The sequence below is a fragment of the Primulina tabacum genome, chromosome 9 (genome assembly GCF_025594145.1).
Source record: "Primulina tabacum isolate GXHZ01 chromosome 9, ASM2559414v2, whole genome shotgun sequence".
Taxonomy (NCBI): Eukaryota; Viridiplantae; Streptophyta; class Magnoliopsida; order Lamiales; family Gesneriaceae; genus Primulina; species Primulina tabacum.
Genome location: NC_134558.1, coordinates 34793997 through 34817651, shown reverse-complemented (window position 1 = coordinate 34817651; position 23655 = coordinate 34793997). Strand labels below are relative to the sequence as shown.

The following is a 23655-nucleotide window of genomic DNA, read 5'->3' as shown; positions in this document are numbered from 1 at the left end:
CTAATAAGTCGAACTTAATTCGGTCTGACTTCTAAGTAGCAAAATCTATTAGTGTAACAGATTCTTCAAAGTTTTAAACTTAAAGACAATTCATAATAGTAGATATAACATGAGGTATGTGTAAGTGTAATTGACTAAACCAAGAAACAACAAAAAAGGATTTGCCCCACAGGAAATAACCCTAGTAGGTCTTACAACACTTATGCAAAAATTTGTCTGAGACGATCTCACGTTTCACGGGTCGTATTTTGTGAGACGGATATCTTATTTGGATCATTCATGAAAAAATATTACTTTTTATGCTAAGAGTATTATTTTTTATTGTGAATATCGGTAAGATTGACCCGTCTCACAGATAAATATTCGTGGGACCGTCTCACAAGAGAATTACTCCTTATTAAAATAGAGTAAATGGGAATATATATTCTGGTGTCGGCCTTATTTAACAATTCATTGGATCTTCTAAATCCGATTAAATTGACGATCTTGAATCCTTGATTTAAATATATATTTTTTCTTAAATAATCCAGATCATAAAATTTAATTTATTAATTCCAATTGAGTTTAATATTAAGTGAAAGTTGCTAATGAATTATATATGCTGACTAATTTGCTATATGTCTCGTTATTTTATTTATTTTTGAATAAATATATATGTCATTATTAATTTCAAAGCCTTGTATTTATTTATCGTGGGTGAAGGAATTTGTGCATCAAAATTTTCAAATGCCAATACATGAGTATATCAAAATAAGTTTTTCAAATTGTATGCTGATTTACATTTTTAATCCACTAATTTATATTTTTTTTCAAATTTAGTTTTTTTTATCGCAGTGTTGAAATAACCCCGATCAATGATGACGTGACACCTGAAATTATTAACGTCGCGTTAATATTGCTGATATATCAGATATCAAGTCAATACTCGGATGAAAAAAAAAATGTTCCTTCAACAAAAATGCAAAATACCGGTTGTTGTATTTTAATAATAATCAAGATGATTTGAGTGTGAGAATGAGATTTGCGGGCTCTATCTGGAAGATGTCAAAATCGAGCAAAATAAAATATTCAGTTCTTTAATCAACCAATAATTTCCATTTCTGTCAACAAGGCATATATAACATCTTAGCACAGAAATATTCAAGTTATATAATAAATAATAAAGTTGATGCAAAAAATTACTGTTTTATATGACTTTTTCTGTAAAAAAAATTGGACCCTTTGCTGAAATCTCGAGGTTGTCCGGTTTGCAGCTTCTTGGGGCCAGCTCAAAGGTAATCCACAAATTATAAATCAATCATTTCACATCATAAATTATTCGAACATATAATTAATTACTACATCATGGCATAAATTATACCCCATTTAATCGTACTCCACCAACAAAAACCATATGAAATCTCCAAATGTTCTAGTAAAGATACGAAGTAATCTCTAGAGGACAACATATTTCTCAAAGCCTACACAAACAAACAAAAGAAATGACATGCATTTAAATTCTTAAATTATTGTGCCAAAAAATTATTATTGAAAGTGCTGATGTGTGTAGTAGTCATTTGTAATTGAAATTATTAACGTCACGCCAAACATTGTTGAGGAAATCCTTCTGGCCTTTGGCTCATTTTCAATAGAAATCTTGTATACATATATTCAAAACATAAACAACATATATTCGGAATAACAAATATCATTTTATGCACAGACATATTATAAATTTCACGGCTAACTGATATCAGTCCCTTATATTAATCTTCTTAAGGGTGCTGTAGAAATCAGGAATAACAAGAATCGGGCATGTTCATCCTACCATTAGTTCACAATTTTCATTGTTTCATAAATATAGATTTCAAAATTCATGCATACATATATGTTGGTTGGTTTTAAAACGATTATCAAGAATTAAAATAAAAAGCACACTTACTATAATTTGCTAAAATAATTTTGGTTGATACTTGGACATGATCTATTTTCTTGTTATTGTACTGCTGCTCGAAAATGACCACTCTTAGCTCAAAATATTGCCTCTAAGTTTTGAGTGATTTGCTTAGAATTTGTGTAACATAAACTCAGAAAAATCATGTGTTATTAATAAGAAAAATATGACTGTTAACCTCTCAATTAATGATCGTTATCTGTCATTAACTGACATGATTTCGAGTTTAACTATTCAATTATGGGTTTGTATCAGAATAAACAGCTTAATGCTGACATGATATGCTAGATTTTGACTACTGAATTTTCAGCTGCTGGAAATATAAGCTGCTGTACAATGCTTGTTGCTGTTGAATTTGATCGACTATTAAATTTACTAGTAGTTAAAATTGTTAGTTACGCTGAAAGTTCGAGTTCTCGCAAAAGTCGAACTCAGACCGAACTACCTGATCAATCTGCTCAAAGCCCAAGCCGATACCCAATTAAGTCGATGCATACGACGAGTCTATGGCGATTGATTACCAAGCCTATCATCAGCTTGACATGTCCCTTGATTGAGAAAAATATTAAATCATGCAAGAAAAACATTTACGCCTTTTATATTAAGGTGTTCGAAAATCTTAAATTTAGTCTTACCCGATCGATATACTGTTCATATATAATATATAGATTGGGCACTCTCTTGATTGAAGTGATGTACCTGACAGTCATGATAAAAGAAAAAAATTAAAGAAAGAAAACCCAAAAACAAATAAAATTCTTATATATTGTTATTTTTATTTATATTTAATGGTAACCCTGTGGCTATTTAAGTACAGTATATATTCTTTCCATTTCTCTGCTCAAGTTTTCACCATCTCCAAAACTTGCCTATCTCTTCGAGTTAAACAGATTCATGAATTTTTGTATCTGCATTTCCCAGTATAGAAAAGTGAATATCCTACTTGTGCGTTGATTTAGTTGGAAATTACTAAATATAGAAGCATAATGGAAGATACTAACTGTTAGTACATTGCTGAGAGTTTGATTTGTCATGGATTCATTTTCAAGAATGTTGAGTGCTGATAGAAACTGTATTTCACCGTCATCGTCCTCTTATAACTCGGAGTTCTCGCCACTGGATGAAGCTGCTTTCAAGGCGGAGGAGTCCCCGGGAACGGCCAAGAGGAACAAGAGAATCCGAAAATCCGACAGTTCCGATACCAGCAAGCACCGGACGGTCTACCGCGGGGTCCGAATGCGGAGCTGGGGAAAATGGGTGTCAGAAATCAGGGAGCCACGCAAGAAATCACGGATATGGCTAGGTACTTTCTCCACAGCGGAAATGGCTGCGCGTGCGCACGACGTGGCCGCGTTGAGCATTAAAGGAACCTCTGCGGTGCTGAATTTCCCTGAACTTGCGGCCACGCTGCCACGGCCTGTCTCTCGTACCCCACGCGACGTCCAGGCCGCGGCCTTAAAAGCCGCCGCAATGGACAAATTCGACGTCTTGTCATCTCCCACCAGCACTTGTACTTCATCATCTTCGTTCAGAACTTTATCTTCTTCTTCTTCATTGTCATCTCTAGTTTCTGCAGTGGACATGTCCACAGAGACAGATGAACTGAGTGAGATCATCGAGCTTCCGAATTTGGGGCCATGTTCCGACGCCGTAGATCTGCGGAATGACTTCGTATACCTTGACAACACGGTGGTGGATGATGGGTTGGGCTCTCCACCCCCGTGGACCGGGGGCGGAGGCGGTGGTTGTGTCGGGGTCGATCGTGATGTTGATATTTCCTGCTATTTCGAGACATTAATTTGGAATTATTAATCTTAAATTTTGAGTCTTATTTTTTAACCCAGTGTGACCATTATTGCCTTAATTCGAGTTACAAATATTGTATCGTATCCGCGAAATAATAATGCTATGATTTTAATTTGAAGGGCTAAAGTCGACATTTTTTTATTTTTCCTTCATTATTGTTTTGGAAGAAATTTCATGAAAAAAAAACCTTTTTTTGTTGTTTTTCCGAAAGTAATTTACAGCAGCTATAATATGTTTTAACCCAAAAATTGTTTTTACAGTATGGAATTTATTTACGTACTTTTTATTGAAAACAGGAAAAACGACGGTACATGAACGAGAAAGTTGGTTTAAAACACAAAACTAAATAAGTATGTGCCTTAAATATTTTTCACAGTCAATATTTACTGATCTTTAGTCATAAATATATATATGTATGTATGTATGTATGTATGTATGTATGTACACACAAAAGAAAGTGGATTCAAGAATTAGATTTGTAACTTTGACATGTTTTGAAATATAAATAATTTTATAGAAAAGTTTGTATAATTCAGCCGATCGACCTCTATTTTAGAAAAAATAAAAATGTTCGGAGATACTTTAATTCAGTCTATTTTAAAAATAAAATTGGAATTTTTTTAGAAAAAAGAAAGAAGCAAATATTGGTGGAATTATAAAGTGTTTAGTTTATGATGAAATAAATGCTGGGAGAACTACTTGCAATCAATGGGCAGAAATAAATGCCGAAAACCACCCCCAAAAAAACAAAAGCCATAATATTAATATGGCACTCCATATATTTCATTTCGTGCCAGATCTCAAGATCACATTATTTATTAATTTATAACTTTTTAATATTCCATGTATAGCATTGTATTATAAATATATATATAAAAAAATCAGGGTTTGGTTCGATCGGGGCAGATTTGTATATTGACTGTGCTGGAAGTTAGATTTTCCGGATAAATGGAATTTACCTTGAAAAATTCTATGTCTAAAGTGAATCGAATCCAATAAATAAATTGCATGACAATTAATGAATGAGGAATTAAACGTACGACCATTAATTTGTGTAAAACTAGCTAGGCAGCTGCTTAAATTTCAGCGGATAAAATAACGAATTCACTGAGCAATGTTAATTTTGTTATAAATACTTTATATATATATATATATATAAGCACACACAATGCCTTCTTTTTAATTTAATTTCTTAATGAATTTTAACAACATTTCAAAAATCTTAATTCATCGGTTAATTTGTCAAGCTTTCCTCGAAGATTTTGATTATTCCTCTTTCTAATTGAGAAAAAATTAATAAATATTTTTTTTCTGATGTTTCGATTTCACTGTTTAACTAAGCAACATAATTTTTTTTATCACTTCTGTCCCTTCGATCAAATTTCTTAGTATGGACGCATAAAGCATAAAATCGTTGGGAAAATTATGTTTTTTCTTGTATATTGTCAAAATTGACTCTTAGTATTATGTTTTTTTTTTCAATTTCGATCATTTTTTTTGTTATTTTATTATTTTTACAAGTTAACGACATGTAAGCAGTACATTAACCTCGATTAGTGACTCTAAAACTATCAAAAATAAAAAATAAAAGATTAATACTAAAATTTGATAACTTAAATTATCATAATCATATATATAAAACATTAAAACAAAAAAACAAAAACAAAAAATTACTTCATTTTCTAAAACATGACGTATCCTACTTAAGATTTGTACACTTGGTCAGTTGAGGACTGCAAGTAATTTGTAATCATCTAAGACAAGAAAAGAAGGGGTCTCTTTCATATTTGTACCTTTGGTGAGTATTTTTCCTCCTTTTTTGGTTTTATCTCACTTTATTGCTCATTTTCCAAATCAGCTTTATTGTTTTTCTCATCTTTATGAATAAGAATTTTAAACTAAATAATTGAATATTTTTTAAAAAAAATTTATTCATTAAAAAAATATCAAATGACTTTAATATTAAAAAAACCAAATTATTATTATTTATTCATTATTATTCTACTTCATATTTCATATACTTTAAAGATCTATAATATACTATTTATAAATCAATTAAATCTCTTTTACTAACTAAATTTAGTATTGTGATGAAACTTTTTTATAATTCTCAAAATATACTCTAAGCATCCAATTATATATACCACATTTTTCTTTTATATTTTATATTTTCTCCTACTATTTCAATTAAAAAAATTAACAATTTTCATTTAATTTTTAATAGAAAAACACTTTATTCTCTAATTTTTTACGGGGTAATCCGCTAGTTACAATAATATTTATCACATCACCCAAAGTAAAATTTTGTATAAATTGTATTGTTTCCTATCTAGTGAATTTTGTGTGCTATATTTTATTGAGCTTGTAGACATGTCCAATATATTTGTATAAATATTTATCCAACGAATTTAAATTCCCAATAAAAAAAGGTCAAGAGTCTCGTGTACTAGAGAGTTTTAACCATGATCAATCAATTTTGAGTAGGTCTCTTGTGAGAAAGTCTCACGATTTTTTATATGTGAGACGGGTCAACCCTACCAATATTCACAATAAAAAGTAATACTCTTAACATAAAAAGTAATATTTTTTCATGGATGACCCAAATAAGATATTTGTCTCACACTTATGTGAGCACCGATGAGGTGTCAATCACCTATTGAATGTGATGAAATATAGAAAAATTGTGCATCCAATGGGTGAGTGACACCTCATCGGTGCTCACACATCACATCCAATGGGTGAGTGACACCTCATCGGTGCTCACATAGGTGTGCACGGTAGGTGTGCAGCATATCAAAACTGTGTGTGTATATATATATATATGTATGTATGTATGTATGTATGTATGTGTGTGTGTGCGCGCGCGCATATATATAAAGTTAAATATGATTACGGCTGTACTTAATCACTTTTTGATTTTAAATCAGGTGTTATTTATCACTAAACTCTCATGAGTGAATGGTTTACCTCATTATATTATCCAAAACATGAACATTGATTCAGTCAAATGAAGCGACTAATTGCTCCCCGAAAGTAATTAAATCATTGGATTAAGATCAGCCTCTTGTCATATTGACTTCAACTAAAGTATGATGGCGATATTATTCACTATTTGAGTTGTGTGCAATAATTTACTTTACTAATAGATCAATCAAAATATGAAATTTGATCTTATCTACAGTTTAAAATATCGGAGTTATATTATTACTACCGACTATAATTTTTAGTAAAACGACAAGTTTTCATTCTTACAACTTGTAAAAAAAATTAAATGTATTCAGATTCATGATGACTTAACATATTATATTTTGAAATAAATTACATAGTTCTATAAATAAATATGAATTTTCCAAATTTAGTATAATAAGTATACAATACTTTTTCGCATTTCTTTCATTAATTTTTTTTAAAAATGATCTCATCTCACAAAGCGAATTATAGGAACGGGTAGAGGAGAATTTCCCATCACATATTTGGGTTTTTGTTTTTTGTTTTTTGTTTTTTGTTTTTTGTTTTTTTTTACTTTTTTTTATTTTAAAGTGCAATTCCTTATTGTTAAGTGATACATTTAATGAAATTGGAAGTGGGACAACTTAAAGACATGCTTTTATAGGGTGGTTGGCCGATTACTTGATATGATGGCACATTATAAGCTCTACGACAGATATATCATATAAAATACAAATAATAAATTTTAACTATTCTAAATATTATATATATATATATATATATATATATATATAATATGAATAAAATATACGGAAATAGATGTATGTGTGCGTGAAGTACAATAATTGGAGGGTAGCATCCTTAAATGCAGATTCTTGATTATATATATATAAAGATGAACAAACAATAAGACGAAACTATGGGTCCGTTGTGTGGGCTTCGCCAGTGATAGTAATCCAAGTAATGGTAAATCAAATCGGTTTGTTCATAGAATAAAATTTTAATTTTTGTTGGAAAATCGTGCTGAAAAGGGTTTTTTTCTTTCAAGATTATTCGTGCTTAAATTAATAATTTATCGAACCAATTTAAGAGCAAGTCTTGATTGATACGACTTGCATTTTCATTTTGAAAAGAAAATATGGAAGCTCTAAATGGAAATGATAATAAAAAGTAGCGGAAATAATAATTTGACATATTTGAAATGTGCTGCTTTTTCAACAAAGGAGGACCCCATACGAAATAATTAAATTAAATTATTGTACTATAAATTAATAATAAGCTCAACCTCTGAAAAATAATAATAATAATAATAATAATTGTTTAAATAGAGGACAATATAAGTCCAAAAAAATTGAAAAATGCAATACAAGGAAGTCATTGATTAGAGAAAAGGGTGTTGCATGATAACAAGGGACCTATAAGTTTGGACGTCGCTTGCTGGTCCCGGAGTCCTATTCTTACAAAAGTAAAAACAGTATGTGTAAGTAAATGGGAAAACTATCGCATCTCAATTGGACTCTAACAGCTGGCGGCTGTCGGCATACGAGACAGACATTCATAGATTTGCATATATATATATATATATATGGATACATAGAAAAGATATCTTGCACGCCTATGGCGAGCAATACCATGCACACAACTGATGTCCGGTGGTTCAATTTTTAAAAATAAAATAGGGCAACTCAACTCATAAAAAAGAAAAATCTTAGAAAATTTTAGCAGATATAGATTTAAAATCCTGGCTCTGTCGTTGTGTGTTTGCAATCGTAAGTGACTGCCACTCCATGAACATGGAGATATATAACGACTTCGTTATGGCAAGTTGGTCGGCAGATTTGATGAACTAATTACCAGAATACAACCTTGACTCTTCGAAATGACTCAATCATCAGTCTAAGGTGCAAGTTGAGTTTTTTGGTGAAGGTTTTCCCAAATGACTCGAGAATGGAACCAATGCAGTTGAATCTTTGAAAAAAACATGGATTAGCCTTATGAGTACGAATCCTGTATAGATTTTAGGGACTTGACATTTTCTTATATGTGCTTATCTGTCTTTTTATTATGGAAAAGAAAGACAAAACATTGCAATTCCACGTTGGAATTACCCCCAGAATTTAGGAAGAATGGACGAAAGAAGAAAACGAGCAAAGATCAAGATTTTGGAAAGAAAAGCATGACCTGCATGCTACGTATGTGGTAGGTGCGTCGTGTACATAAAGTATAAGAAAAATGAATGCAAATTAAATTGGTAGTATAAGAAAAATGAATGCAAACTAACCAACTCAAATGTCATTGGGCTTGGGTTATCTTATCGTCAAACAAATCGGTTGTCAAACAGAGCCCATGACTTGGTGTGGGGAATCGATCAATTTTCATAGAGTGAGAATTTTAGAGAACCAAAGGCCTTGGCCTTTTTTGTTTGGCCAGTTTAAAATTTTTTAATCTCATCTGCACGTTCGAAGATTTCACTCAAATTTTTCTAAAACATAAATTTGACTCACATTTCTACAAGAATTGATTTTCTTGTAACATTTTATGTGATTGAGTCGAAGTCTAATTATCAAGAAATTATATGCAGACGCTGGATATAATTCAAACATAAGAATGCATTTTTCTGGATACCAACTATTCCACCATCGAATACAGTTCAATCCACGAGTATTTTCTCGTGTTCTTGATATTCAATTCGAGTATCTCAAACCGAGGAAAGAGCCCTTCAATGATCCAGCACAAGCTTCTGCGACTCTCGGTGCTACACCATCTATCCCAGCAACTAAATGTCCGTCACATTTCTTATTATTAGATACCCACTAGACATAGACGAAATGTGCGAACCTGAGTTGCAGTAGATTCGGAGGCCCCTATGATCGAGAGGTAAATTCTTGGAAAGATCCATTGACAATAACGTTGTAGTAATTTACAAGAAACCATTATAGATTTTAAATTCGCTCTAATATATTCATGTGCTCTAGTTGCTAATGATCATGCAATAAAAAAAGATAATGGGTAATTTCATTTCCATGAGCTGCAAAGTAAAGTATCATAAAGTTGAATGGATCGAGCATACAATGTAAACTAGAATTCAACCATTCATATGATCGAATGGTCGACAATCAGCACGATAATCCAAGTACGGAAGTACCTTGTTTTGTCTTCTCCAAATCTGTCACCTACGTTTGATGTTAAATTCTGTGATTTGTATCGAGAACTAAATTTTTGCTGATTGTCCGCTGATATAGTATAAAAATGTATCGTTGTAACTAAATGTTACCAAGAATTTGAAAATGACTCTGGTGACTGATCATTCATCACTTCCATTCTAGCACACATTGCTTTCTCAATATGTTTTCTTGCACAGACATTGGAATCCACATTTTGAGTCTTTTGTCGAGAATTATGTGTTCTAAGTTTGGACACCGCAGCACCAACTGTTCAAGATCATTGCCGTTCATACCATATTCACAGTAAGCCAAAACAAGCTGGTTCAGAGAACCATGGCCTGACAAAGCACGAATTCCAGCCCCGGATACCAATTCACACCCTGTCAAATTTAACACTTCCAAGTTCTTGCATTTTTCGGACAATGCGAATAAGGTAGCATCAGATACATTCACCAACCAAGACAAATTCAATATCCTCAAAGAAAAAATGGTGGCCACGGTGAATTTGCCGCCATTATCTGTCACCTTAGGTCCACACTCCGCCAAATTCAGCTCCTCCAAACAACACATCTTCTTCAAATGAATCAAGCCGAAATCAGTTATTCGATCACATTCAGCAAGATTCAATATTTTTAAAGTTCTACACAAAGACCCTTCTGCCAAGAAAGCCAGACCCTCATCTGTTATAAGCCAACAGCCCTGTAAATTTAGACTTTCCAACGAATTCAAACCCCTAAATGATTCGAGTGCCTTATCAGAAACCTCCTTACACCACCCCAAATCAAGATTCCTCAAGCTTTTAGAAGACTCGACTAATGAAGCAACCCCGAGATCCCCAACTCCTTTTCTCTTCCTCAATAAAACAGTTCTCAAATCGGAACACCCTTTAGCTAAATCACAAAGGCCCTCATCGCCAAAATCTTGAAAATAGACACTTGGGCAGCTCAAATCCCCCTTTTCCTTAAAATTAAGGTTCAATACTCGAATTCTTGGACATGTAGCGCCCAGAAATTGGATCGAGGAATTAGTGATTATGGATGATGCTTGGAGTTGGAGTAAATTTGGAAATCTGGGCAAGAAATTAGGGAGAAGTTCGGGCTCAAAAACTAGTATGGTTGATCTTTGGACTCCCTCAACCCTCAACCATTGTTTGCAAACTAGAGAGAATGATTTTCTATGACTTGGGTCATTCATCTTACTGAGAATCAAAGCTAGGACATCATCGCCAAGCTTCTCTATTCTATCGGTTTCTTCCGTCATTTTCTTGACAGTGGAAATGGGATTGAGCTATAAGTCATAAGATCAGTTAAATTGAATCGTATTTATTTATTTTTTCTATTTTTTTAACTTATATATAAACTATTTTAATTTTCTTTAATTTTTTTAAATCTCTCATCCAACTCATAAAAAATAATTTTTTATATAAAAAATAATCCGATTTTTCTAACATACATGTGAATATACCACTTCAATTGTAAATTTTCTTATATGTCCTTGTTCATTTAAGTTGGCCAATTAAATTATTAGGTTATCTTAAGGGTTCTTTTTGTAATTCATTGTCCATCTTAAATAAATTTGGACATTAATACACATTCCTCTTTATTTCTTAAATTTTATGCCAAAAAATTTATTTTTTTACATTTCCTTGTTCATTTAAGTTAGCAAATTAAATTAATATGTCTTTTTAAGGGTTTTTTTGTGATTCATTGTCCATCTTAGATAGATTTGGACATTAATTCACATTCTTCTTTATTTTCTAAATTTTATGTACAAAATTTATTTATTTACATTTCTTAGTCAATTTTTGTGATTCATTGTCCATTTTAGATATATTTGGACATTAATACACATTGTTTTTTTTCTTCTAAATTTTAAACTAAATTTATGATATAATCTTAAAAAAAATTAATCAATATAATCCTTATAATAAATATGAATTATATTGATAGTTTATTATCATTTATTATATATTACATTTTTACATATAAAATTTTTTAACTGAGTGTTACATATTATTTTATTTATATATGTTTTTTACTATATATATTTATTTGAGTGGTATGATATTAAAATGTTATTTCTCTTAAATTATTAATCACCAATATTAATTTATAAATGATTGATTCTGATATAAAATTAATTATCTATAATATGTATTCTAAAAAAATATAGAAATTAAATAAAATCTGCAATGTGTTAAAAGTTAGCAAAAGCAAAAGTGATATTTATCTTAATAACAAGTTTAATGATTTTATTTTAACATTATTATGATAATTTAGTAAATTAAGAGAATTTTATTTGACGTTTGTCTATGTGTACATTATTTAAGTAAATTTTAGTTTTGATTTTGGCAAAATTCACTATTCTGTTAATTTTATTTTTATTATTTTTTTTCATGTTGAATAATATTTGAATGAAAAATATTTTTACTGATTTATCATTTAAGAGAGCAGTATTATGTCGCGGATTGAAAAATGTCGTATAAATAAGTGAATATATATGATTTATTGTCATGATGTATTTTTATGTATTGTGTTTTGATATATTTAGATTGATAAATACTTATAAACATGATGTTATTCAAACGACTTTAAACATTATCTAATTCTCGTGATTATATTTTTCATTATTAGTCACCTACGTGCATCGCACGTGTACATTCCTAGTATTAGAGAAATAAATTAGTTTGTTGGCTTATTGGCAAAAGAATCGAACACTCTCTACTTTCCCCTAAGTTTTTCAAAGCATGATCAAATTTTTCTGATCAATAACATGAAGCGTGGTGCAAGATAAAGCTTAGAATGCTTGAGATTGTATTACTTTTGCATCCATTCACGGTGCGGGATAAATCTGATACCCCAAATTATTCAAACAGAATTGGATAAGTTTATTTTAGACTTCTAAAATGACATAACCAACAAACCTTACACATTGGACGATTTAGACGCTTATGATGTGATCCAATACACCAAAGACAAAAACTTACGTGAAACGGTCTCACAGGTCGTATTTGCGAGACAGATCTCTTATTTGGATCATCCATGAAAAGTATTGCTTTTTATACTAAGAATATTATTTTTTATTGTGAAAATCAGTAGAGTTGACCCGTCTCACAAGAGACCTACTCTACACCAAATTATTCAAGCAGAGTTAGATAAGTTTATTTCAGAGACGTGAAATGGCATAAATCTCTCCAAACGAACCTAAGCACATTACACGGTTTAGACGCTCAACTTAAGAAACTAAGCAAATTTCCCAACACAAATATTGTTCTTTATCAATTCCTTTTTCAACATATATAACAAGTATTTTCAATTCCACTTAGAAACACAGTCATTTCAAAATTTAAAAATAAAAATAAAATAAAATAAAAAATTTCTTAAAAGGATTCATATTGATAGTAACGTCAGAATAGCAGATTGGGTGGGACTGCTACAACATGACACTAAGCATTATATTCAACTAGAAGAGACTCGTCTAAAGATAATATCACTAACATTTATAAAGGCACACTAAATAATATAACCTCGGAAAATTACTCATGGAGGATGGCACGCCCTAAATTAGAGGCTAGAGCGAGTCTGACAGATTTCAAGGCCTCCGGTGGCAAGCCAGAATCGACGAAATCTGGTCTTAATCTTGCTAATGACAGCTCTTGAAGTTTATTCAATAAAAGATTGGTCTGCGATATATTGAGCAAGGGTCGATCCTTCCAGTTCAGTAATTTCAACTGCACATGATGCCACGAAAGTTAAAGAAATTGTATAAACATGTTAGAAACTCCTAGACGAGAAGGAAATCCTAGTCAATTAACACACCATATTCTACCTGGTATAGACGATCAGAACTACTATGTTACAAAAAAAAAAGGAAAAGAAAAGAAAAGTACTAGATTTCAACAAACTACTGGCTTACAGAGTCAAACAAGAGACAGAGCCAAAATTGCTGAGGTGTAGAAGGGTTCTTCATGAGCTGAAAAAGTTGTAAGATGGGAATCATCAAATAGATCTTAGAAGCGACAAACTCTTCATTTAGTAGAGGAACGCACAACAGAGAATAGAAATGAAAGAAAGTTAAACATCCGTAAACATCCCAAGAATAAGGTAAGATAAGCCCTGCAATAAAGGCCACAATAGAAATGCATGATACATACTGAAACAAGCGTTTCAGCAGATTTCCAAGCAGCATCAGTTGTGATTCCCTCCGAAACTTGTTGAAGTGATTTCCTGAAGTCTCTATAGCTGCAGAATTTTAAGACACGTCGAAAATAGAGGAATAGTATAATGACATGGTACAAAGTTTATTTCTACTATTAGAATGATAGAATGAGAACATACTTTTTCAAAAACTCGAGACCTCCGGTGGTTTTAGATTCAGAGCCCAGCAGTTCGAGCATTCCTTCCCATTGCTGCAACAAGACAGGTGCAGTGTTCAAATAACTCCACGTAAGTATTTACATGCTGAATCACCTAATATTACTTGAGTTGCTAATTTAACACCAACTTTTCGAAATTTCATTTTCAATATAACTCGTAATTCATAAATTAAGACAGCTGCACAGCAGTAATTACTATGGATAATACTCAGTTAAACATGCTACCATCCTTGCAATAACAAAACTAGCTTGGCTCCAACAAGAATGCACCGTCAAACATTCTGTTTACTACAAAGTACCAAGGAACTGAAAACCAGATACAGCACACAAACAAGGTGTTTCTGTGAAAGCGTATGCACTTTGTTTATGAATTATTTTCAGTTTTCAACATACCGACGAGCTAGTGAACCTATGCTGCATACATCAATTATTAAAATATAGTATCATTTTCAAGTGACAACTACCTTGAAACTTTCATCAGAGATGGATTTTCCAACAAAATCAAACAAGTGCTTGGCTATTCTGTTTAAGCGAAGTTCATCTCGAGCTTGCTGAAGCCAGAACACGGCAGAACCTTTCTTGCCATGATTCCAGTAATGAACTCCGGCAATCTGCATAATCAGATGTGGATTGAAACTAGTAACTATTCATGCATTCATTACCTATACAAGATTGATGAAAACACTGGAAATTTGCAGCAATATTTTATAAGATATTGGCCCCAAGACATACCTTCATCAAATTGTTACCAACAAGATCAACTCCGTTGAGACGGCAGATTTCTAAACTCTGTATGAAACAGAAAAAAAATAGGTTCACTAGGAATCACACAAGTACGCCTAGAGTTTGTCAACTCAAAACAATCAATGTGAACTGATGAAAACTGACAGGAAACATAGACAATCATGAATCAAATGAAAGGTAGCTCAATCACCTTTAGCAACACTTGATGGTGTTGCACAGGCTGTTTGTATAATAAATTCTCCAACAAACCCTGTCCTTGCTTCATGCATGATGTCAAATATATAGGAGCGATCTGCAGGATCAAGATAATGACATGATATTGCAGGAAAAGATACAGTTAAATGTAACTGACCAGAATAGAAAAAATTCACCTGTGAAAATAGACCAAGGTGGAACGGAAAAAAATGAAAACATATTTAAAGAAGATTTCTTCCATCGATATTCAATTAAAAATTTTAGTTTAATGTTGCGAAAAATGATAAATTAACTAAATGTGAGCTTGACCAACAAGGACAGAATTTCATATTTAAATGAAATATATAAGATGAGAAGACACAAATGTTAATCTCAAAAGTAAAATCGGGCAGTGACTACTTACATTCCATGTCAAGGCATGAGAAGATAGAATTTGGGAATAAGTGAGTCGATGTAGCTCTTCTATACAAATTCCTCCAAGTTTAGGCTGTTGTTCGCGCATTAGTAATTCTGCTTGTGTACTTCCAGCTGTCAGCAGCTCTATAGCATGGGTTATCATCCTATTGGTAAAAAACACAAGATTGCATTACATATGTAACAAATTCCAAAATGCTGGATGCCAATACCGTAACCATGATCATATTAATTACTCACCAAATAGCATAATATAAATAAAATCCACCCACACATCAAGAAAACAATCACAACCACCATCAAGTCACAAATACAGAAAGACATGTTAACCCTAAAAAGGATTTTCTCACAACAAAAAACAATTGAACCACAATTAGAAACTAGAAAAGGTACATCTCTTACCAGGGACCAAATGATCTTGAGCATTCAGCAAGAATAACCTGAATCATTAAACTAGTCATTCCCAGCTAGGCGAGAGGCCAGCAATAAAAAGATGCTGCAGTCAATAACTCATATTTCTTACTTCTGTATTTTCTTCTAGAATTCCAATTATGAGTCCCATCAACTTATGACGATTGGAAATTGGTTTCAATTGCATGCATTTCTGAGCAAGGCTAGACATGTTTTCTAAACCCTGCAAACAGAGCAAGTGTTCTGAACGCCAGACAAAACGAAGGTCTATCTCGAATTCTCTACTTCCTCTTACCCTCCAATTTCCACTCTCCAGCAATGAAAATCTGTGCTGTTATGATTATCAAGAAAGATAAACTTTCTAAGGAAGAATCATAATTGTCATACCATTGTAAATGGTCTGATGTAGAGAAAGTGAGATATGTAAAGTTCTATCCAGTGGTATGTCACATTGGAGAGAATGCTAGCATTTCCCAACATGATTTGAAGCATATTTTTAAGCCCATCTCTAGTCTGCTCGTGATCACATTGAAGCCAGAATGCACTGCAATCCAATTTCGTAATTTGAGCTCGCCATTTTTCCCATGCCTGACAGATTAAATTTATCAAGAACAGCATAGTTTATGGTCCTCAATAGATGCAAAATGTCAATAGGACTCCATATTACCTTCATGAACTCTGATTTGGTATTGTAGCACTCGCCCAATTTTTTAGCTGATACATCAGGCCGCAAGCGTGGCATCTGAGATATAAGAACAGCAACAGCTTCTACAAGTCCATTTTCTATCTGTTCAAGATAGATGTAAGAGATTCGGATAAATATTTCATCAATGGTTAAAGGCAAGTAAATAACAAAAAAACAACAAGAGAAAAATTAAATAGATTTTTCTTAATCATTATAGGCGTCATTATTTCATTTCGATATGAAAATGGTAAATTATGCTTCTTAAAACATTCAAAGTGTCTCATATGACATCAGACCAACAAAGGAGAAACAGAAATAAGGTAATCAATTTAACTCGTTGACGTCTAGACTGACCTCACGGCCACCTAGCTGATCGAACAGATAAGATCCATGCATGCGCAATAATTTAACCTGCAAGCAGTGAATTCAATATAGAATGCAATACACATATAAATACAAACAGATAAAATCAAAGAAAAGAGCATACAACAACATCAAGCCAGCCAACTGCTAAGGCTGAGGATATAGCTTCCCAATACTCAGGATCATTCTCAACAGCCTGGGGAGAAAATAGGAGAAAATACACGTATAAAAGAACCTGTTATATAATTTATAAAAATTATTGACTAATAAACATCTAAAATACAGGAGCTGTCACATCATTAGAAAATAAAACAACAATGTTCACATCCAAAATACAATTAAAAGAAAATGTATATCTGGTGTAAACATAAATTTTACAAACTTAAAAGATGATATCAAGCATAGCCAAATAAATTAACAGGAGTTGGCACATCATTAGAAAATAAAACAACAATGTTCACGTCCAAAATACAACAAAAAGAAAATGTATATCTGGTGTTAAACATAAATTTTACAAACTTAAAAGATTATATCAAGCATCGCCAAATAAATTAAAGTCGATGTGCAATTTTATGTAAATTAATGTTAATAAACTGCTTCATGGGCAATAACAGTAACTCGGAAATGTTGTGCCAAAATATACATTTCCAGCATTGGATTATGATTATATATATCCTGAATCAAACTATGAGAGCCAATGAAGCAATCCCACAGATAGGTCAAATAATAACTGTAGCCACAAACTATGGACTCTAACTACAAATAAAAGATGAAAGTGCCATATAAAGACCTGTATAGTTACAAGCTCTTTTTGGAAAGCTACAAGTTTCGAATGAACTGTTGGCTGTAATCCAGATAACAGACAATCATAGTCCTGTCAAAGAAAACCAATCATTATGTACGAGTAAAAGAAACCAGCGACACTGGGGACACAGGTAGATAATTGAAAATTTCATACAGCCAACCAATCAAGAAGCCGTTCAGGGAGCCAAGTCTGAGCTTGTTTGTCTACGTAAAATATCTCCATCAGCTCCCACGCTGCTCTCAAAGAGATTGGTTCCTCAACTTTCTGATTTTTTTGTGTGATCACAAGTAGATTAAGCAATATTAATATTACAATATTAAGCAATAATTAAGCAATATACGCGCAGCAACAAAACGAAAAATCCATCCAAAAACCAAGATTTACCTTCAAAATTACTTTTGGGTCTTCAATTTTCGGAGTAGGAGATGAATTGGAATTACCAAGAAGAGAACTTATTTCCTTGCTGTACTCCATTACATGTTCCCACCTGTTGAAATAAAGACAACAAGTAAAAAAACCAAGGAAACAAACAAATGTAACACCTGAAAATTGTTAGCTTTAATCGCTCTATCAACTCATTTGCGAGGATTTTTGCTCCAACTTCCGACAATTTTCAAATGCCCATCCAACATAGCTTCAGTTAAGTAAACAAAAGATAAGTTCGAATAAATTACCAATCTTTCTTGTAACGGGATGCGTCAACAGAATTTTTCCTGCACTGAAGAAGCGAGAATGGTGCAACCGAGCCATAAGCAATTTTCCTCCAATGCGCACCGGAGATTTCTCCTCCCTCCAAGCTCGTTAGTTTCACCTCCACCACTTGTCCACCGTGTCGCTGTTCATTAACTGCGTCGGACTGTAACAGGGAAACACGGAGCGTGTTACCACGAGCCCAGGAGATGGAGACTCGCGCAACCGGGGCAGTAAGGCCATGGTTCCGAATAGTGTACACTCGGGGGGTTGATGCATCGGGGGAGCGTGGAACAACGGCGAGAGCGTCGGAATTATCTGACTCCGACATCATTCCCGGCATTTCGCCGGAGTGTCGTTCTAGGTTTTAGAAGAGCTTTTACAGACAATTGAGACTAATGTTTCTGCGACACGGAGAGTTGTTCCAGCAAAAGTGTGTTCGCGAGTTTTTTCCTATTGGTGATGGGGTCCGGCAATTATATAAACTTCAGTCAAAATTAAAAAAACATGGAAAACTCGGTCGTAAAAGTAATTGCCATTTAAAATCCTATAATTTTAAAATCAATAACAAAACCTCGTACAGATATCATAAATGTGTCCGAAATATTTTTAATACAGAGACTGGTTGAATTAGCATGGAGACTATGACATTTTCATTTAAATATCTTTTTATCAAAATCAAATTTTAAAACTTTTAAATAGGACCATAGTAATTAAAAATTTACTTTTGTAAAAAAATAAGTATGTCAATTTATAATATAGTGATGACCAATACATCAATAAAAAAATGTGAAATTGAAACCTAATATAGAATCACTCGATGACCATTCATAACAGAACTCACTTTAACACATGATACTTGAAACATCCTTAATCAAAAGTTCAACAGAATCCCACAATGAAATTTGCCGCCAAATATTGTCTTTTATTTATTGTCTCTCTAAATCGGAAGTAAAGGAGTGAGAAACCATAATGCATGCAAGAGATTGCAAACTTTATTGTCTATAGGAACTGGTACAATATATGTGACACATGATCGATGGTTCTTAAAAAGCTGTTAAACCGACCCTGAACATGTCTACAAATCATATACGGGTAGCCATGCCCTTCAACTCAGGGGTGAATACGCATGGTCGACTGAAATAGACCATATTTACCCAGTAGATCTGGCAGCAGTCGATTTTAGACACTCTTTTACAATATCTTGTATCCTTCTCTTCAACAGCTTATCTTTTACACTGGCAAGCATGTCCTTGTAAAACATCTCTAAACGGAGGAGCTTGCCCTGATCTGAACTCTCCAGCATATTGTCCCACTCTTTAGCAATGTCAAACGCACCCGAGCTTTGTATCGAGGGCGGGATTTCTTGTTCTTGGAAAGGCTTCCCAAAAATCGATCCATGAAGCATGCTAGCGTATCTTTCCATCACAGAAAGTTTTGATCGAAGAACTGCCATCTCCTCCATTGCCGCAGATAGCCTTTTCTCCATTTCCACATTATGTTCGGGATTCTTCTCTCTGTAATTTTCATTTGGCCTTGCATTGTTGGAGTCCTGTTCCTTGAAATCTTCAACAAGAGTTGGCCACAGTGAAATTGTCGGTGCATAGCAATCAACCATCTTTCCGTTTCCAAGGACACCACTCCGACCCCTACCCCACGACCAGATCTTATAACCAGAATCTGCGACAAGTACAGTATGAGCTGCCCCACATGCGACTTGCAAAGGTTCTTGAAATCTGGGGCTGTACATCCCACTACAAGGAATCAGTAATGGAGAACTAGCATCCCCGGAATCAGTCCCCGTAAATCGCGCATCCGGGCATAGGCCAAGGCCCTTCTCCATCCCCCATGACCATACATCACCAGCAGACGAGACCACACACGTGTGAAATAATCCGCAGTCCACGGAAGTTAGGAAGGTGTTCTGAGGCAATCCATGTACAAGTTCAGGGGACAGCAAACTTTGTGTTGTTCCATGACCAAGCTGCCCGTTATCACCTAATCCGAATGTGAAGCAAACACTTTCTAAAATGTCGCTCGATCCCTTGCTCAGAGCTAATAAAGCTGTGTGGTACGCACCACAAGATATCTCGTACACCGACCATGGAGACCCCAAGTTAAAAGCTTCTATAACCTCAGGACTCAACCTGCTTTCATTATCTCCTAGACCTAACTGGCCATGATTGTTGCCACCCCAAGAGTAACATATAAGATCATTAGCTTCGTATGTTTCTCCAGCACTCACTAATGCCACAACATGTTCGTTTCCACATGCCACTTTAACAACAGTGTGGCCATGGAAATTCCAGATGGGAACTGGAGAAGCACTGCTGACAAGTGCTATTTGTCCTTCAACAGATTGACTTTGCAAAGGATGCGGGAAATTGCCCCACATCCACAATGATCCCAGACTATCAATTGCCATTGACATCATTCCTCCAGCTTTCACAGAAGAAATCTGAAATTGCAAGCGAAGCATTATCTAAGTTGATACTGAAACTGGAGATAAAACATCTAAACAATATTTAGCTTGTACTTTCAGAGGTTTTCCATTCTGCATTTCGTAATCTTTGGTAGCAGAACCTGGAGGTCCCAGCCCAAGGAAACCTTCCAACAAGCAAGGCACCAAACTATTTTCTCCGGTACCACCAATTTGGCCATCCAGGAAAGGGTCAAGGTTTACTTCATATCGTGGAAGAAAGTTTGCAAAACTGCATTACTTTCACTATGAACAGAGATAGCATCTAGGGTATTCAAGTTTAGAGCATGTGTTAAAAGGATACAAATATTGTAACCCCATCCCCAAACCGATCCATCATCTGCCGTCATACAGAGAAAGAAAAAGAAGACCATAAGATTGCTGATGGAACACGCCATTTCAATTTCCACTTGTTTTGCGTGTCCGCAGCATTGGCATTTAACATTTGGCTTAAAAATAGCATCAAAACCATTTTCACATACAAAGCACTATTATTCCCTGGAAAGGTAACCAAAGCATGGACAGACAAAAAGCCAATTTATATAAAACAGTATGCGAACATTTTTTTCAATTAAAAGAGGAAATAAAACTTGACAGAGCAGGACACGAGAATAAATTTCTTAATCTTCCCCTAAAGAGCTTTTGAAAAATTTTCATTAATCCATAGATTGGAATCTACACATCTTAAATAGATACATCCCTCAGAAACTGCAAAATACTAATTTGTTAGGAACTAATTGGATTGAAGATATAGTGTCATCATTGGCTGGAATCAAAATTCACAGGCCGACACGAATCATGTAGGATGAGACTTATTCGAGAAAGGTTTCAGATATAAATCTTTGTCACAAAAAAAAAAAAAAAAAAAAAACTTATCAGTTATCTTTCTCCTAAAAACAAGAAACAATTCGACAAAATCAAACCCTAGTTCCTTCATCTTCCACTTGGCGTTCAATAATTCACATCACTCAAAATTTTAGAATAGTTCTCCGAAATCGAAAGCTTCGCCCTCCTCCAGACAACTACTCAACCCGTCTTAATTGGATTCCTACCCCTGCCCATGTTCAAGACAAATAAGCATCGTGAACTGACAAAATGTAAGGAAACAATATACCTATCTAATAGCAAAGAAACAATAAATCAAACACACAAAAAACATCGAAAAAAACCCAAAATTATACACTCACAAACAAAAACACTACCAGCAAGAGCAAGACTGTGATAAGCCCCAGCAGCAATCCCAACAATCCTCAGCTTTTCTTCTCTATCAGCATCAGAACCAAAAAACTTGACCAGGACCGGAAATGGCTGATCGGCCTCTGAACCAGTTCCGAGCCGGCCAAAGGTTCCTCTCCCCCAAGAATAGAGTTTGCCATCACCTGTACATACATCGATGCGTATCTATACGCTTAGAAAAGTACATATACACGCATCACTATTTCAATCAAGTATACATAGTACCAGTTCATCTATGATAGTTCCGATTTTCAGCTAATAAAAGGAGGAACAAAACCGATACTGACCACTAAGAGCGAGAGTATGAGCTTCTCCGGCGGCGATTGAAATGACTTTTCGGGAAAGATTGCCGGAAGTCGCCGTTTGCTCCATCATTGGGCTGTAGACGGTAGCGTGAGCTTGGAGAATAAATAATCAACTAATTTTCAGAGAAGAGAAAAAGAAAGAATATCTAACATCAAACCAAAAACACATTAAAATAAATAATTTCTGAACAAATAATAATACATATTAATTTTTTTGTAAAACACGTACCATCGTCTAATATAAAAGTATTGGGGTTACATCTTAATTTTTTATGGGACATGAAAAAAATTACTTTTTATGCTACGAGTATTACTTTTTATCGTGAATGTCGGTGGAGTTGACCTGTCTCACAGATAAATATTCGTGAGTCCGTCTCATAAGAGAGATACTCATCATTATTATTTTATTTGAAATTAGTTTGTAAATATAGTTTACATAATCATTTAAATAACAATCAATCTAAGTTGTTTTATTCAAACTAATTTTGTTAACATGCTACATGCAGGAACCGGGGCTAGATAAAAATAATAATACCATTGAAAGAAATATACAATAGTCTTTTGGCAATTAGTTGATTTTTTCACAATTATGGTAATTTTTTATAAAAGTAATTACGTGACACTGAAGATAGCCTCGGGTCAATTTCAAGTAGAAAAAAATATTAAAATTGTAAAAAAAAAAAAAAAAACTAAGATAATTGACTAATAATAAAAGTTGATAACATATAGTTATGACAATGAGCCGAGTTGCCCATGTTAAACCTGCCCCATTTGGAGCGGGTTAAAACCCGGTCAAACAGGTTACGAGGTCCGAGTAAACAGGTCCAATTATGAGTATGGGGGACGGGTCATGTGTTTGGATGGACCATCATCCTGTGTATATATATATATATATATATATATATATATATATATATGTGATGTATTAAATTTTTTAAATTAAATATATAACGGGTTCACGAACATGGTTCGTTGTCACGGTCGCGAAGATCGGAACGGATGTTACCGTTTCAGTTACAATGAAATTTCGCGGAACGGTCACGGAACGGGTATTTAAAAAAATATTATAAATATATAAAAATTAAAAATTTTGGAAAATAT

At 33.6% G+C, this 23655-nt stretch overlaps 4 protein-coding genes across 5 annotated transcripts; 1 reads left to right on the top strand and 3 right to left on the bottom strand.

Moving 5' to 3' along the window:
- Positions 1–2745: 2745 nt before the first annotated feature.
- LOC142555489 (ethylene-responsive transcription factor TINY-like) lies at positions 2746–3772 on the top strand. The gene has a single exon (XM_075666374.1). It carries the CDS (start codon positions 2966–2968, stop codon positions 3743–3745), a length of 780 nt encoding a protein of 259 aa, XP_075522489.1. The 5' UTR covers positions 2746–2965; the 3' UTR covers positions 3746–3772.
- Positions 3773–9283: 5511 nt separating this feature from the next.
- On the bottom strand, positions 9284–11140 carry LOC142555488 (EIN3-binding F-box protein 1-like). Its single transcript, XM_075666373.1, has one exon. The coding sequence runs from the start codon at positions 11110–11112 to the stop codon at positions 10000–10002; it is 1113 nt and encodes a 370-aa protein (XP_075522488.1). The 5' UTR covers positions 11113–11140; the 3' UTR covers positions 9284–9999.
- Positions 11141–13205: 2065 nt separating this feature from the next.
- On the bottom strand, positions 13206–18980 carry LOC142555487 (nuclear pore complex protein NUP85). The gene is made up of 18 exons (XM_075666372.1): positions 18519–18980; positions 18229–18331; positions 17998–18108; positions 17830–17913; positions 17164–17235; positions 17031–17087; positions 16659–16778; positions 16379–16579; positions 16104–16214; positions 15983–16020; positions 15570–15726; positions 15162–15263; positions 14960–15016; positions 14692–14838; positions 14190–14260; positions 14006–14093; positions 13768–13824; positions 13206–13582 (listed from the first exon to the last, which is right to left on the bottom strand). The coding sequence occupies exons 1-18, from the start codon at positions 18875–18877 to the stop codon at positions 13388–13390; spliced, it is 2130 nt and encodes a 709-aa protein (XP_075522487.1). The 5' UTR covers positions 18878–18980; the 3' UTR covers positions 13206–13387.
- A 410-nt stretch (positions 18981–19390) lies between these two features.
- On the bottom strand, positions 19391–22694 carry LOC142555486 (ultraviolet-B receptor UVR8). 2 transcript variants are annotated; one of them, XM_075666371.1, is made up of 5 exons: positions 22537–22694; positions 22216–22392; positions 21318–21353; positions 21071–21195; positions 19391–20992 (listed from the first exon to the last, which is right to left on the bottom strand). In XM_075666371.1, the coding sequence occupies exons 1-5, from the start codon at positions 22622–22624 to the stop codon at positions 19688–19690; spliced, it is 1731 nt and encodes a 576-aa protein (XP_075522486.1). In that variant the 5' UTR covers positions 22625–22694; the 3' UTR covers positions 19391–19687. The 2 variants fall into 2 exon arrangements, with proteins under 2 accessions (XP_075522486.1, XP_075522485.1); XM_075666370.1 differs by lacking the exon at positions 21318–21353 and having other exon boundaries at positions 21071–21216; positions 22201–22392.
- Between the last annotated feature and the right edge of the window lie 961 nt (positions 22695–23655).